Raw genomic sequence first — 17607 nt, 5'->3', positions numbered from 1 at the left:
AATCACTAGTGCAGCTTTGTAAAAGGAGCACTATGTGATTCTATGTGCTCGAGATCCAGGGACATGATGGAGTTGTTTGGCCTTTAACAGTGCTAATGGTATGTTCCTAGCTTCTAGTAGAATACTGTGTGTGACTTTCTTGTGAGCTTGTAGGTAATATGACTAGCTACTGATGACCTGACTGCTAATATCTCCTTTATTCCCTCAACCTCTTGTCTTTTAATAGACCACATCACAGGCTTCCTTGTCATTATATTTGGGCCCATCACCATTTTCCCTGTCTAGAGAAGTTAGCTATGGAGACAAAAGAGACAGATACACACAGAGTAGGGAAGTAGAAGATGGAGAAGGAACTGCTGCAGTTGCAACATCTCAGAGAAGTCTCATAATGCCCCAGTATTTCAACAAAGAGTTCTCTGAATGCTGTATTCTGAGTAAGTTTTGTTATGACTTAGCTGGTGAAACAGAAACATAGAATAAGGTGATAGAAAAGAACTGTAATATGCATCTAGCCTGCCCAATTTGTTTTTTCTTTTTAATGTCCTAAATCACAGCTACCACATATAATGTAGACTGCCTGAAAAATAAATCAATTGGTATTAGAGGAGATCAAACCTAAACTTTCCTTGGAAGCTCAAATGGCAAGACATCAACTTTCATACTTCAGACACGAGAAGAGAAAAATCGTTAGAGAAAGGCATAAGCTGTGATCAAAATCCGAATACAATAATGCTTAAGAAGGTTGAAGGTATACTAAAAAAAAAGAAAACCAGCAATACAATAGAATAGATCAATACTACAACTATTTATCATTTCTACAGCTCTACTAGGCATATGTAGTGCTGTATACCAAAACATGTAAGAGACAGTCCCTGCTCAAAAGAGCTTACAATCTAGTTAAGACAGACGAACTGGACAAAAAGGAGTATTATCCAAAGTGCTATGGTGGGGGAATTACAGAGGGAATGATGACAGGTATGGATGATTAGCAGGTGGGTTGGAGTTTGGAACTGAAAGCAGTTTCAAGGAAGTGAGCTTTGAGTCTAGATTTGAATTCTGCCAGGGACGGAGATTGACATACCAAGTTAGGCAGTTTGTTCCATGCATACGGTGCAGCAAAATAGAAGGGACTGAGTCTGGAGTTGGCTATAAAAGAAAAGGGTACAGATAAGAGAAACTTAACCAATGAGCAGAGTTCCTGGGATGGAGTATAGGGAGAGATGTGAAAAAAGATATACCGAGGTGGTTAGTAAGAGGAATTTGAACTGTATGTAGAAACAGGGAGCCAATGAAGTAACTTGAGAAGAGGAGTTGTGTGGACATAGCAACATTGACAGAATATAAGGCGTGCAGCAGAGTTCTGAACAGATTGAAGGGGAGAGAGATGGTTTAACGGAAGACTAGTGAGAAACAGGTTGCAGTAATCTAGGCGAAAGGCAATGAGGGTTTTAGCAGTGCTCTCAGAGAAGGTTGGATTTTAGCAATGTTGTAGAGAAAGAAACAACAAGTTTTGATGGTCTGTTGGATTTGTGATTAGAAGGAGAGAGATGAGTCCAAGATTACCCAGAGGTTACAAGCGGACAAACCAGGGATGCTGAGGGTGCCGTCCATAGAGGCAGGAGAGGAAAGATCAGAAGCTTGGCCGTGTTTAATTTTAGATGGTGGTGAGATATCCAGGTAGCGATGTCAAACAGGCAGGCTGATACCCAGGTCTGAGTGTCTATAGAGATTTCTAGTGTAGACAAATCAATCTGTGAGTCATCAGCATAGAGGTGGTACTGGAAGCTATAGCCCTGAGATATATCAAATGATAGTGGGATGACAGCAGAGGAGGATCCACCAGAGCATACACTAAAGGTACAATGGGAGAGATAGGAAGAAAACCATGAGATAACAGAGCTCTGAAATCCAAGTAAGAACAATGCATAGATGAATAGGTGGTTATTTACCATGTCAAAAAACGCAGATATAGCAAGGAGGATGAGGATGGAGTAGAATCCTCAGATTTGGCTAGGAGTAGGTCATTGTAAGGGCAGTTTCTGTAGAATGAAGGGATAGCTCGAGATGAGAGAAAGTCAAGACAATGGTGTTGAACAACACATTCAAGTAGCTTGGATAAGAAGGGGAGGAGGGAGATGGACTAATAGTTGGAAGGGTAGGTAAGGTCCAGTGAGGGGGTTTTTGAGCAGTGGTATAGCGACCGCATGTTTGAAGGCATCGGGCACAGTTCTAGTGGAGAGTGATAGGTTGAGGATATGGCAGATAGAGGGATTGACAGTAGGAGAGATAGTGGTAAGTAGATAGGTAGGAATGGGATTATAGGAACAGGTGGTGAGTTTGGAGAAGGAAAGAAAATATACAGTTTCCTCCTCAATGATTTCAGTAAAGGAAGAGAAAGTGGCAAAGGCCAGGGGGTAGAGAGGGCTTGGGAAGGTAGTTCAGTTGAGAACTCAAAGTTAATGTTTTGAATGTTGTCGTAGAAGTTCTCAGCCATAGTCTTGAGGGAGAGTGATGGAGGGGTTGGAGGTGGGGGGACTTTGAGTAAGGAGTTCAGTGTGGCAAAGAGGCGACAAAGGTTGGAGCCAAGAGACTCAGTCAGATGGGTTAATAGTCTTGTTTGTCAAGTGAGAGAGCAGACTTGAAGGAGATCAGGAAGAATTTGAAGTGAATAAAGTCAGCATCAGTGTGGGATTTGAGCTGGAGACATTCAGTAGACCTGGCACAGGAATACAAGTAGCAGACTTTAGAGTTTAGCCAGGCTGGGGTTTGGTGCACCTTACAGAGTAAGAGGTGGTGAGAGTGAGAGTATGTAGAACAGAGGAGAGAGTGTGTTATAGGAGGAGACAGCTTCATTTACAGACTTGTGTATAGTGGTAGAGAGAAGGGGCAAAACAGCGATGGAGAGAATGCAGGGATTGATGGCCTGAAGGTTCCTGAATGTACAGGCAGAGATTGGCTGGGACTAGGGGGAAGGGTGATGGGTTGTGAAAGTTATCAGAAGGGGAAGCACTGCAGTGAAGAAATTTGTGATAGAGCAGTTGGAGAAGAAAACAAGATCAAGGCAGTGGTCATTCTTATGGGTAAAGGTGGTAGAGCACAGCGAAAGATCAAATGAGGATGTTAGGACTAGAAGCATAAAAGTTGGAGGGGTTGTTAGTGTGAATGTTGACATCATCAAGAATGAGAGAGGGAGATGAATGTTCAAGAAAAAAGAAAGCCAGGATTCAAAGTCAGTGATGAAGGAAGAGAGAGACCTATCAGGGGGGTCGGTAAATGACAGCTATGTGGAGGGACAGAGAAGCAAATAGACGGATGGAGTAGACTTTAAAGGAAGAGAAGTGGTAAGACTCAGGTGGGAGAAGGGGTTGAAATTTACAAGAGGGTGAGAATAACAGCCCAACACCACCTCCACAACCATATGGGGAGGAACATGTAGCCTCCATAACACAGGGTGGCAGCTGAAGTAGAGTCATCAGGGTAGATCCAGGCTTAATTATTGTGAGCAGATGGAGAGACTGAGAGATGGTTGTGAATGTAGGCAAGCTTATTGGAGACAGATCTGGCATTCCACAGGGCGCATGAGAAGGGCAGGGAAGTGGGAGGAAGAGAGGAACAAAGATAAGGTTAGTGACATTGCTGTGTGGCCCATATGAGTAGGGTGGGAGTTGGTTGGGAGGACTAAGGTTGGGGTTTATATCCCCAGCAGAGAGCATGGGGAGGCATGGGGGGGGGCTGCTGCGCCATAGGCAAGATGCACTCAGGGAGAGTGGGGATAGCTGAATGAGAAGAAAAAGGTGTTGAAGTTTTAGGGCTGAAAAAGGATACAAAAGGGAGGATGATGTAATGGATTTGAAAAGTAAGTAATGTGGTGTTGAGGAGTTCAGTGATTTGGGGTGAAGAGAGTGGAGTAGTAGAGGTATGCAGAAAGCCATAGTGATGGTAGGGGAGAAAGGAACTTTAGGAGGAAACTGGCTATGGGCAGATCTCAGAGCATGAGGTCGAGGGAACGCTTAGGATGGTAACTTACCAGGAGGGTTCACAAGCAATAGCTGCAGGGTTTAGATATGGGTAAAAAATAAATCTGCTTGCAGTCTCCACCAGAAGAAAAGGAATGATTTAGGGCAGTGATGTTCTTTTCAATCACCTTGTCAAGTGATGACTTAAGCACAGAGTCCAAGAAAGGAGGAGGGAAATCAATTCAGTTATGATGGGCTGATCTGGAAGGGAAAGAAGACTTTCAGTCCTAGAGAGACAATAAATACACATTACAATCCAAGCTTATAACACAATATATGCATTACATTTTCAGACAGAAAAAAAATCTATGCTTACATACAGTTAATATTAGTGTAGGATAGCTATCTTTCAATGGTTAGCTGCCTAACTGAAGACAAACACAGTTCAGGGTAACTATCCAGAGGGTCAATATGAGTTGACATTGACTCAATGGTACTTAACTACAACAAACACTGTTACTTGATGATGTTCACCTCACTAAGGTTCTTTTCTTTTAAAAATATAAAATACTGTATAATATATGCCATGCTGGGTCAGACTATAGGTCCAATAAGCTTAGCAACTTATTGGTCAATCCAATTCACATACCTGTATAGATGACCAGGATTCCCCCCAATAGTTCTATTCCTTGTTATTTATACCCAAGGATAAGCAGTGGCTTTGTCAAGTCTATAAGGCTAATAATGATGTATGGATCTTTCCTTAATGAACATGTCTCAACCTTTTTAAACTCAATTACGTTAATCGCTTTCATGCATCTTCCAGCAACGAATATTATAGTTTAGATGTGCTTTGAATAGAATCTCTAATTTGTTTTAAAAGTGCTGTTAGCTTTATGGAATATCTTCCTACTCTTAATATGATTCAAAAGGGTGTACTCCCATTTATTATTATGAATTTTTGGAAATCAATTTGGGACCAAATTAATAATTTATTAGATAACCCAGTGGCATTATCCTATGATACTGTGATATTTGGTATGGAAATGAGAAAAAAAAGTCAGATTTCTGCGAATAACAATAAATTACTACTTATAATGACTGGTGTTGCCATTCAGCAAATCACATTTAATTGGAAGGATTGGAGGAGATTAAATTACAACTTCTGGTGGAACTCTTTATGCCATATCTATAAAATGGAAAGGTTTATTGCATTACAGCGGGGTTATTTTAAGAAGTTTCAGGATGTGTGGAAACCATTAACGAAGTATTGTAAAGATTAATTTAAAATTGTTTCCCTTATATTTATCAATTAAGGTGTAGGGAGGGGGGATTTTTTATTACATGTTTTATATGATATGATAATGGAATATATGGGAAGGAGGGGTGGGATAGGGGAAGGGATAAGAATTTATGAAATGTATCAATGATTGTTTATAAGTGATGTATTTATTGTTAAGGTGAATGAATATATTTTAACACTTAATGTAATCTTGAAAATGAATAAAGAATATTAAAAAAAAGGGTGTACTCCCCACTCCTGAGTGTACCCTGTTTGCAACTCATAACAAGACATCTTTTTCAATAACTTCTTTGATATTTTAGAAAGTAAATTCTAAAATAAGAGGGCATAGAGTGCTTGTGTTGTTGACTTGCCTTGATTTCTCCAATCCTTGTGCTTTATATTCACCAGCCCTCTCTGTTTAGGTAGGACCAATATATATGGGATATATAATGTATTTGTTTACATTTAAGACTGATAGTTATGCGGTGTTGCTCCCCAAGTGAAAGAATTAAAAATAAATGTAATTTACTATAAAATTACTCACATACTATCTTTCACTATACTTTGGGTAAGGAAAAATTTGTTTCTCTGCAGCAGAACTGGTTATAGTCAATTTCAACTCTGTTGTTACAGCTCTCCTCAACTCAAATCTGGGTTTTGCTGACTGGCTTCCTCAGGAGGAGACACCCCAACCAAATTATCTTATGTAGCAAATTCTCAAGAACAGAACAATAGAGCTGAAATTTTATTATGTATAATGGTGAATTCTACAAGATACTTCTGTGGAGTGCAAGTGTTCGCATCACATGGAAATTGATTATCGTGCCTACCAGCTATAAGATAAGTGAGACTGTATTTTACAGTGGTGCTGGATGGTGGATAGGAACATAAGAAGTGTGGTGATGGTTCCTCACATCTCTAGCCTCTAATATGTAAGTTTTAAGGTTCTGAGCACTTCTTTCATCATATATATATGTAATGTAATGTAATTTATTTCTTATATACCGCTACATCCGTTAGGTTCTAAGCGGTTTGAAGAAAATATACATTAAGATTATAAATGAGAAGTAAGAAGGTACTTAAAAAATTCCCTTACTGTCCCGAAGGCTCACAATCTAACTAAAGTACCTGGAAATTAATAAAGAAGAGAAAATAAAGATGGTTGAAAAAAGAAAAATTCTATGTGAACTTATAGGATGGAAATTAAACTGACAGTGAAGAACTGTATGAAAAATACATATGGAATGCAGTTAGAGAGGGTAGGTTACAATCTATTTATGGTATTTGTTTAATTGGAAGGTGTTAAGGTGGGTAATTTGGGGGAAGGTTATCTGAAGGTAGGTGAATCTTCTGGAGGTAAAAGAGGAGGGGTTAAGATATTTGGATGAATTTTTTGAAAAGCAGGGTTTTGATTTCTTTTCTGAATGTTTTGAAGTTGTCTGATATTGTCATGAGATTGGAGATGGAATGGTTGATTTTTGCTGCTTGTGTTGCCAGAAGGTTGTCAAACATTTTCTTGCGTTGTGTCAACTGTCAACCACCTTTGTAACCCCATTGCTAATCTCCTTTTCAAGTTTTATTGTAGCTCGCTGACATAAGAACATATGAATAGCCTTACTGGGTCAGACCAATGGTCCATCAAGCCCAGGAGCCCGTTCTCACGGTGGCCAATCCAGGTCCCTAGTACCTGGCCAAAACCCAAGGTGTAGCAATATTCCATGCTACCAATACAGGGCAAGCAGTGGATTCCCCCATGTCTTTCTCAATAACAGACTATGGATTTTTCCTCCAGGAACTTGTCCAAACCTTTCTTGAAATCAGCTACATTATCCACTCTTACCACATCCTCTGGCAACGTGTTCCAGAGCTTAACTATTCTCTGAGTGAAAAAAAAATTCCTCCTATTGGTTTTAAGAGCATTTCCCTGTAACTTCATCAAGTGTCCCCTAGTCTTTGTAATTTTTGACAGAGTGAAAAATCGATCCATTTATACCCGTTCTACTCCACTCAGGATTTTGTAGACTTCAGTCATAGCTCCCCTCACCCATCTCTTTTCCAAGATGAAGAGCCCTAACCGTTTTAGGGCTCCTTTTACAAAGGTGCGCTAGCAGTTTTAGCGCACACACCAGATTAGCGCACGCTAGCCGAAAATCTACCACCTGCTCAAAAGGAGGCGGTAGCGACTAGCACGCATGGCAATTTAGCCCATGCTTTTCCGCACATTAAGGCCCTAGCGCGCCTTTGTAACAGGAGCCTTTAGTCTTTCCTCATACAAGAGGAGTTCCATCTCCTTTACCATCTTGGTCGCTCTTCTTTGAACCTTTTCTAGCGCCACTATATCTTTCTTGAGATACTGGTCAGTTTTGCCTCTTTTATAAACCTAAACCGCATAGAACCGCAAGGCTTATGTGATATATAAATAAAAATTTATGTTATGTTTTATATATTTTATATATGTGAAGCATTTTGATGGTAAGATTTTGAATAAGATTTCTGAATGTTTTTGCAGTCCTGGATTTGTTAGTGTATGTTAATTCAGCAGCAGGATGTATAATTAAAATCTATATTATTTGAGCAAATGAGTTAAATACCAGGAAATGTGTACCAAAAAGTAGTATGACACCGGATAACATGCAACATAGACATCATAAGGTTAGCAGCAAGCTCAAAAGGAGAAATACACTCCTCAGGACAGTGATCCTAAGTAACTAAACTATAACACTTGTACTTTTATACTATGTCATCCTCAGGAAAGTCTAGTCTCCAAAACTCCTAGCTATAGACAGTTTAACTATGTGGTATTGAGGTGATCACAATTGTTGGGTGGGAGGAAGAGCTGACAAACCTAAAAGGACATCCTCTGGCAACGAGTTCCAGAGCTTAACTGTTCTTTGAGTGAAAAAATATTTCCTCTTACCGGTTTTAAAAGTATTTCCCTATAACTTCATCGAGTGTCCCCCTAGTCTTTGTAATTTTTGGCGTAGTAAAAAATTGATCCACTTGTACCCATTCTACACCACTCTAGATTTTGTAGACTTCAATCATATCTCCCCCTCAGCCGGTTCTTTTCCAAGCTGAAGAGCCGTAACCTCTTTAGTCTTTCCTCATAAGAGAGGAGTTCTATCCCCTTCATCATCTTGCTTGCTCTTCTATGAACTTTTTCTAGTTCTGCTACATCTTTTTTGAGATAAGGCAACCAGAAGTGAATGTAATACTCAAAGCAAATTGAATGCAATACTCATATAGGTGCCAGCCCTGATCCTAGCTCTTCACTGTTCATTTTATCCTCTTCTTGCTCCAAGACCCTCAAACTCAAAAAGAAGCTTTGTCTGTACCTCAAAGATTTACTTGAAGCCATATTTACTAATCAAACAGTTCCCCACCATAGCCATGGCTCTATATATGTGTACTCTGTAGAACAGTGCTTGCTTGTAAAATATGCCAATTTACCATGCAAACTCCATTATAGTAATTGGGACTGTAACATCAAATGAATAATGTCCTAGTTAAAATTTAATTAAACTATTATACTTTTTAAACATTAATTTTACATACTGTACTATAAATTAATCAGGTTAGTTTCTGTAATTCTATTTTGCATCATATGAATGGTAGAAATTTGATATAAAGCTGGTCAATGCATATGGAGCTTGGATAACTGGATGCACATATTCTACATGAACAAGCAGGATATAATCAGCTATGGAATGCGGTCAGGGTCTTCAGGGTATTCAGTGAAGGCCCTGACTGCAGGCTGCCGGCTGCTCGCTCCTTGCTCCTTACCTCTAAGCTGTAGTGGCGCTCCTGGCTCTTCTTGCTTGGTTCATCCTCTTGAACGCATTGCTGTCAGTGCATTCTATATCTTTCCGAATCCCCTTGAAGGCTGCATGCTGACCAATTAGAATGCAGGACACTGAGCACAACAATCAGGCTACTCCTACTACTACCTCAGAGCACAGGAACATATGATGCCATCAAGGGATTCAGTTCCTGTTAGTGAATCCTCTTGAAGGCTTTTTATTTGTATGTTTTAATTTGATTGGATGTTGGGCAGAACTTCTGAGCCTACCCATCCAAACAAATTAAAACAAGACAAAAAAAAGCCTTCAGAAGGATTCACTAAAGAAAATAAATCTTTTCACGCAATGTGCTTCTGGAGGACAGGCTAAGCAAGAAGAACTGGGAGCGAGCCCTCAGACCAATGTCGTTTTGGGTTTCTGTGTGCTCCTATGGCTGGTGCTGGGTATCATGCTGGCTTCCCAGCTCGTCCTGTCCTGGGCCGCCAAGATGGAGTGGGCTATGGAGCAGCTGTCCGTGTTTGTTGGAAGGAGAAAGGGGGGTTGGCGGCAGTTGTGTTAGGGAAATGGAAGACTGGAGTTGCTGGGCTGGATCAGAAGCTCTGGCGGGAGGAGGGAGAGAGAGGGAGTGGCTCCTGATGTCATTGTCACCTGAAAGCCCTGGGGATAGAAAGCATCAGCCCTCCTATTTGTCTCATGTGGTACTGCTCAGATTAAGAGGGACATTTTCTGCTGTGCATGCAGCAGCCTAAAAATCAGTTTGTTGCTCTGCTACTGCTATTGTGACTCAGAGGCTGGACTAAAGTTACAGTAGCAGTAGTGGAGCAGCAAACCAATTTGCAGGCAGCCGTGGGGCACAAATTTGCCAAACACCTGCCCTCGTGGCTGCGCACACCGGTCTACAGTAGTTCAGCTCATTTAGAATATTGTGTACAATTCTGGAGGCCGCACCTTCAGAAAGATATAAAATGGATGGAGTCGGTCCAGAGGAAGGCTACTAAAATGGTGCATGGTCTTCATCATGAGGCATATGGGGACAGACTTAAAGATCTAAATCTGTATACTTTGAAGGAAAGGCGGGAGAGGGGAGATATGATAGAGACGTTTAAATACCTATGTAATGTAAATGCGCATGAGTCGAGTCTCTTTCATTTGAAAGGAAACTCTGCAATGAGAGGGCATAGGATGAAGTTAAGAGGTGATAGGCTCCGTAATAATCTGAGGAAATACTTTTTTACAGAATGGGTGGTAGATGGAACAGTCTCCCAGAAGAGGTGGTGAAAACAGAGACTGTGTCTGAATTCAAGATGGCCTGGGATAGGCATATGGGATCTCTCAGAGAGAGAAAGAGATAATGGTTACTACGGATGGACAGACTCAATGGGCCATTTGGCCTTTATCTGCCATCATGTTTCTATGTAAGCTCTTTTGAGATGGGACCGTTTATTGAATGTTAAATGTACAGCGCTGTGTACACCTTTCAGCATTATAGAAATGATAAATACTATAGTAGTAGTACTCTGATAATCCTTTAATAATTTTGAGGGGGGGGGTTATCTGAGTTCAAGGCTTTTTGGTGACTCCGGAGCAGTTCTACCTGGGAGAGAATGTAGACTCTGGGTCAGATGTCTGCAGCTATCAAGGCAATCCTCGGGGTTTCTGTCGACTGGCCTGCATTGGAACTTGTGGAGCCTGCGGTCCATTCCATTTGAAGCTAGCTCACATCTTGATTTATCAGATGCTTGAGCACAGGCTACTTGGTCCCAGTTTCAATCCAGCAGGGCTTAACAAATACAAGCTGTGTAAATTACTCCCCCCCCTCCCCCCAACCACGCTAGCTGGTAGATCTACAGGGGTTGAGGTCTCAGTTGGGCTTTAGTCTGACTGGCAACCTGAAGATCCCAGCAAGTGGAACTGGTTTTCTGAGTGAGGCATTGTCTTCTCTATTTTCAGCTTCTGTGACAGCTAAAGCAGGCTAACCCAGCACAGTAGTCTATTGAGGCCAAGGGAAAATCGGGGGGGGGGGGGGAGGGTGCAGTCGAAATTTGCAGGTTTTCAAGATTTCTGAAGCTGATTTTAGGGTTCCTCACCTCCACAAAATCCTTCCCAGAATATTTGGACCCTTGGGTGAGTTTTTTCGGGCCGCTTTTGGATCAAACATGCTGCTGTTGCAGCCATCTTAGATTTTCCTGATTTTGCTTAAAAACCTTCATCTGCCTCAAAAACACCTCAATTTGGATTATAACCACTTGAGATTGGCTCTTCTAGTGGAGATACCCCTGTATCATGCAAGATTTGTGATGGAAGGCTGTCTGAACAGCAGCCAGGGCAGGATTAACCAATAGGCCAAGTAGGCAAGTGCCTAGGGCCCGAAATGGTCAGGGGGGCCCGATGAAGGAAGGCATCAACATTGTTTTTTCCAAACGGCAATGGGCCCCTCCAGCATCGATCGGCAATGCAGCCCCACCCCCAACCCCCACCCCTCTCATCGACGGAAAGTAAGACAAGCAAGCAACGCGGGTAAGAAAGGCAACGGGAACTGTAATTGTGCAAGCGGTGCTGCTTACCCAAAGCTTCCCTCTGATGTAGCTTCCTGTTTCCGCCTGGGCGCATGGTGGGGTGGGGCGGGGCAGGGGGCCCAGTGTACTTGTGTGCCTAGGGGCCCTCAACGAATTAATCCTGCCCTGACAGCAGCCATGTGTCATGTGCCGCAGGGCATGTGAGAGATGGGCAGGAATCTCGGGCTTAGCACCATCTGGCACCCTTAAGGCTGCGAGATCACAGAGGACCCCCTTGTCTGGGGAAAAGAACCTCTCCGGAGCCTTAGGATGAAGATTGGGCAAAGTGCAGTGTATGAATGCTGTGGACTCCAAGAAATGACAAAGTGAAACCTGTAAGGGCACCACGGGGGTCCCTAGTCATGGTTAAGAACATAAGAATAGCCTTACTGGGTCAGACCAATTGTCGATCTAGCCCAGTATCCCGTCTTCGCAAATTTCAATCCAAGTCACAAGTACCTGGCAAAAGCACAAATAGTAGTGGCATTCCATGTCCCAGATCCAGGGCAAGCAGTGGCTTCTCCTATATCTGTCTCAACAGCAGACTATGGACTTTTGTAAATTTATTGTAAAAAGCTTACTTAAACTGTTAAGGATCTTCCACATCAGTTGCATGGACAATGGTGTGTCCTCTCCAAGAGCGCTTTCTACAGCAGAACTTCCAGAGCAGGAGCTAGAGAACCAGTCTGATAATGACTGGAGGGACCGGAAGTAGAAGTAATTTTGATGATTGATGCCAGTTTCTATGGTTGTAGAGGACATTGTCATAGGCATCCACTCCAAGGCCAAAGGACTCTAGCCCAGAAGTGGTCCAAAAACCAGTTGGAGTTATAGGTCCACTTTGCAGGCACTGAAGAAACACCTGAAAGACTAGGTGATCAGGTTGTTCTCAGACAATGCCCATAGTGGTAGCTTATGTCAATTAGAAGGCTAAGCTGCTATTCAACTGGGCAGAGCTCCATCTACAAATGATTTCAGCAGTGCATGTTGCTGAAGTAGACAATGTGCAAGTCAACTATCTCAGCAGGAATACCTTGCATCTGGAGGAGTGGTCACTGTTCCAGAGGGACTTCAACTGCATAGTAGAATGATGGGGATAGCCAATGATCAACCTCATGGTGCTGGCAGACAACAAGAAGGTAGCTTGATTTTTCAGTAGAAGAGCCAAACCAGGAAGCAATTGCTTGGACACCCTGGTCCAATCTTGGGCAATGCAAGGTCTGCTGTCTGTGTTTCCCCCATGGCCTATGATAAGCTGAATCATTGGATAGCGAACCATCATGTATGGGTGATTCTAGTGGCTCCGGAATGGCCATGTCAGCCATGGTATGGGGACTGGGTGCACCTGCAAAGAAATAAAGGTCTCAGGTTACCTGTGCACACAGATCTTTTCTCTCATGGTCCAGTTCCCCTAGAGAACCTGGAATGCTTTGGTATTTCAGCATGGGTCATGAGCATGCAGCCCTAATACAGAAAGGCTATTTGGAGGTGATTGATGCTACCCCCCTTAGATCAAAGAGACCAGCAACCATTGTGACTTATGCTAAGGCCTGGAAGTTGTTTCTACAGTGGTGTATGAATGATCAGATAGATCCTTGGAGAGCTCCTGTGTCAGTGGTTTTGGCTTTTCTGCAGGCTACCCTGGAAAAGAGGCTGGCAGCAGGATCCCTTAAAGTGCAAGTTGTCAGTCTCTTGTGCTTCAGAGCCTGAGTGAAAAAGGGTTCCTTGGTCTCACATCCAGATATAGCCAAATTTTTGAAGAGGGCACTCAGATTGAGACCTCTGGTGAGACAGCCATTTCCCACAAGAACTTTAATGTTGTCCTGAGTGGCCTCAAAGAGTCACCCTTTGAGCCTTTGCAGGAGGCATCCCTGCTGAATCTAACAGATAAGCCAGTTTTTTGGCTAGCCATAGACTCAGCAAGGAGAATCTCCGAGATACAAGTATTTCATGCAGGGAACTGTTCCTCAGGTTTACAGAAGCAGGAGTTTCTCTTTGTACTATCCCTTCATTTTTGCCAAAGGTGGTGTCATTATTCAATGTCAATCAAGAAGTCAGGTTACCTGCCTTCCAGACCACTGGTTTCAAAAGGAGGGGCAAAGTATTGAACTTGCTGGATGTATGGAGAAGTCTTCTTCGATACCTGGAAGTAACCAATCAGTTTTGTCTTCCAGATCATCTTTTTTGGCCTAACCAATGCTGTGAGGCTAGGCAAGCCAGCATCTAAGGCAATCATCTCCAGATGGGTTCATATGGCTATCTCATTGGCATGGATTGGCTGTGGAAAACAGCCACCACTTACCTTTTGAGCATACTCTACTAGAGGTGTAGCATCTTCATGGGCAGAGATGAGGGTAATCTTCCTGAAGAGATTTGTAAAGCAGCTTCATGGTCCACTATCCATACATCTATAAAGTTTTACAGGGTGGATATGGCAGAAAAAGAGGATATTGCTTTTGGGGCCTCAGTGTTAAGGGTAGGCCCATCTGTCCTGCCCTAGACTCAGAAGACTGCTTTGGTACATCACCTATTGTCAGAACTTATATGTCATTTACACCAAAAGGAAAGATTAGGTATTTACCTCGATTATCTTCTTTCAAGAAAAAGTACATATGAGTCCTGATATCCCGCCCTGTCAGTCGAGTCTGCCTGCCTACTGTTCAGACAAACACATATGTACAGAGCTAGAGATATTATCCTGTCAGTCAGATATGTACAAAAAAGAGCAGAGCAGAGCATTAAGTGAGGCTCTTCGAGCTCCATAAGTTTAATGATGGTTGCATTTTGTTGGATGGTATCTGTTTGATCCACCTAAATTGTTTAAAGTGTTTTTACTATTTCTTACAGAGCAGAACAAAAAGGTTTTTATGGGGAGTCCCTTGCCCACCCCCTTTCCTATTTCTCTGTTTTTGTGTTGTTCGATTGCTTTAGTACACATTGAAGGGGGCTCTATAGCACTGGAGAAGGTAGTTGAGCTGAAGAATGTAAATTTCATCCATCTGCAATCAACTCGCGAGTATTGGAATATCATCTATTGTTAAGACTCATAAGTCCTTTTTCCAGAAAGAAGATTATTGAGGTAAGTACTTAATCTTCCTTTTCAAAGTACAGTATACAATAAGTAAAACCAGCAATTTAAGCATGAATATACCCAGATATTAATTGTTAGTTCAATGATAAATTGATTTAATTCTGTGTGACCATAATAATACTGTTATTATAACAGTAATTAACATTTAAAATTGGATGAACAAATTAAGGCAGCCTGAGCTGTGATTTATCATAGACTTTCCTTTATTCTTACCTATGAGGAGAAAAAAGTGATAAACGTTGTCCTTTGCAATTTTAACTGTATGAGGTTTCCATATTTAAGGCCACCATAGTGACTGCTGGAATTTAATGATGTCTTTTGTACGTGGAATTGAGAATTAATATGTCTGTTTAAAGTCTGAGCACACACCTTGTAGATTCTTTTTCAGCCCATCTCTTTTCTCTGCTCTGACTGAACATACTATAATCTCATGCAACGATAGCCTTCCAAGAAAAGCAACCAATATGGAGATGTGCAATATAATTCAAACGCTCATGTTAGAACACTCTCCAGCTTGGTTTACAAGGACAAAGTAGGTGCACTCTACTAACCTCTCACTGAAAACAAATACTACTAGGTAGTTCCTAGATATACAAATAAAAATATTATGGCCAGACATTGCCAGCCTGTCATTATAATGTTAACTGTTAATCTCAATTAGGAAAGACTGCATATCAATTATTATTTGTCTGGGACATGAACTTCCTAGGCATAAAAGGAAGTGATGCAGCCTGCATTACTGTCTCCTCTCTTCAGCTAATTAGTACTGTTTTTAATGGCTTCATCTGTCCAGGATCAATTGTCTAATGGAGAACAGTTCTCTGTCAGTTAATTAGGTGAAGAGCTGTATAATGCAATTATGTCTGGCTCCAAAATAGTGCTTTCAATGACACTAAAACAATCATTTGGAGGAATGAGTAAGCTGAGGGAATGATGCAGCAACTTGCAGGCTCATTCCAGGGCGAGTACCCAATCTTCCAATCATGTGGCTATAAAACTCAGCAAGAAGAGATCTGAAAAAAAAGAGAAGCATGAGATTGTAGTCTGTTAAATCTGTAAGTTTAATTATGGATAGAAATTAGAGGCAGCAGATATAATTGATTTGAGAAAAATAGTGCTGTTCTATGATAGTCTCAATTTGAAAATTATTATATAGAGATATGTGTGTGTATGCGTGTTTGTGTGTGTGTGTGTATATATATATGTATATATATATATATACACACACACACAAACATGCAAATAAGCAGGGGAATATGGTATATATACTGTATTCCCCCACTTATTTGCATTTCAGTTTTCACAGCTCCCAGTCATTCGCGCTTTTTTCATCCGCAAATTTCCCTCACTCATTCGCACTTTTTTCATCCGCAAATTTCCCTCACTCATTCGCACTTTTTTCATCTGCAAATTTCCCTCACTCAATCGCGGTTTTTCTTGTATTTTCCTGATGAGAATTAATTTAGAACCATATACTGAACAGTAATTTTTATTTCTATCTCTTATTGTCGTTACAGAAACTTACTGATACTGTACTCCCGATCGCTGCCTCATTCTTCTCCATGTATCGCACGGTCGTTGTTTTGTCATGGTGGCAAGGAAGGTTTTACTGTATATGTCTGAATTGCAGCATCAATGCCATTTCTATTAACTTTGAGAGTCCGAACCATACTGTCTAGGGATCCCATGCTTCAATCATCCTTTGTGAGCTAAATTTACATATACAAAATGTCTGGAAGCACAGTGGCCAATCAGGATGATTGAAAAGGTTTGGCGGGAGTTTTGAAGTAGTCAGTCAGAGTGTAGCTATCTCAAGTATTTCATAAACCGGTGAAAGCCCTAAGATGCCACCCAAACGCCCTGCACCTTCAAAGGCCTATGGCAATGAACCAAAGCGCCAGCAGAAATGTAAGACACTCCAGGAGAAAGTTGAGCTGATGGATATGCTCCGAGAACAAAAAAGATATGCTGCAGTAGTGCGCCATTATGACATTAATGAAAGCACCATACGCTACATAAAGAAGAACGAGGTAGCAATCAAGAGCACCGTATCAGTAAGTTTCTGTGATGTTGCCAAAAAGGTAACGACAGTAAGAAATAAGACTATCGTTAGGATGGAATCTGCATTGACATTGTGGATCACTGACTGCAGGAAAAAGAACATCCTCTTGGAGGGTAACATCATCCGTGAAAAAGCTAGGAAATTGTACCAGCAGTTTGCAACGGATGCCATAGAACAGCAACCCGGATCATCTACAAAAGCGTCTGAAGATTTTCAAGCCAGCAAAGGATGGTTTTATCGTTTTCAAAAATGATTCAATATTAAAAGTACCCCAAGACCTTCAAGGACATCATAGAGGAGAAGGGCTATAAGCCAGAACAAGTTTTCAACATGGATGAAACAGGCTTGTTCTGGAAGAAGATGCTGTCCAGAACTTACATCATGATGGATGAAGCCAAAGTTCCAGGGTTTAAGGCACAGAAAGACAGAGTGACGTTCATTATGTGTGGCAATGCTGCTGGCTACATGATGAAACCAGGACTCATTTACAAATCAGCGAACCCTAGAGCCCTCAAAAACAAAAATAAAACCCGTTGCCAGTCCACTGGATGCACAACCCAAAGGCCTGGGTTACCAAAATCCTAGCTTCAAACTGGTTTCACCTGCGCTTCATCCCTCAAGCTAAGAATTACCTCCATGACTTAGGCATAGACTTCCAAATGTTGCTCATTATGGATAATGCTGGCGGACACCCTTTGGATTTGTATTATGAGGGTGTCCAGATTGAGTTCCTCCCTGCCAACACCACCTCCCTAATTCAACCTCTGGACCAAGGTGTGATCCGTGCCTTCAATTCTCTTTATACAATAAATTCTCTCCAACACCTTGTGGATGCAATGGATACAGATGATAATTTTA

General features: G+C 41.6%; 1 protein-coding gene across 1 annotated transcript; it reads left to right on the top strand.

Moving 5' to 3' along the window:
• The first annotated feature begins 16531 nt into the window (after positions 1–16531).
• On the top strand, positions 16532–17002 carry LOC117354814 (CENPB DNA-binding domain-containing protein 1-like). Its single transcript, XM_033932791.1, has one exon. The coding sequence runs from the start codon at positions 16532–16534 to the stop codon at positions 17000–17002; it is 471 nt and encodes a 156-aa protein (XP_033788682.1).
• Positions 17003–17607: the final 605 nt, after the last annotated feature.

The sequence above is a fragment of the Geotrypetes seraphini genome, chromosome 2 (assembly GCF_902459505.1).
Source record: "Geotrypetes seraphini chromosome 2, aGeoSer1.1, whole genome shotgun sequence".
Lineage (NCBI taxonomy): Eukaryota > Metazoa > Chordata > Amphibia > Gymnophiona > Dermophiidae > Geotrypetes > Geotrypetes seraphini.
The sequence above is the reverse complement of the archived record's forward strand: the minus strand, read 5'-3'. Positions and strand labels throughout refer to the sequence as shown.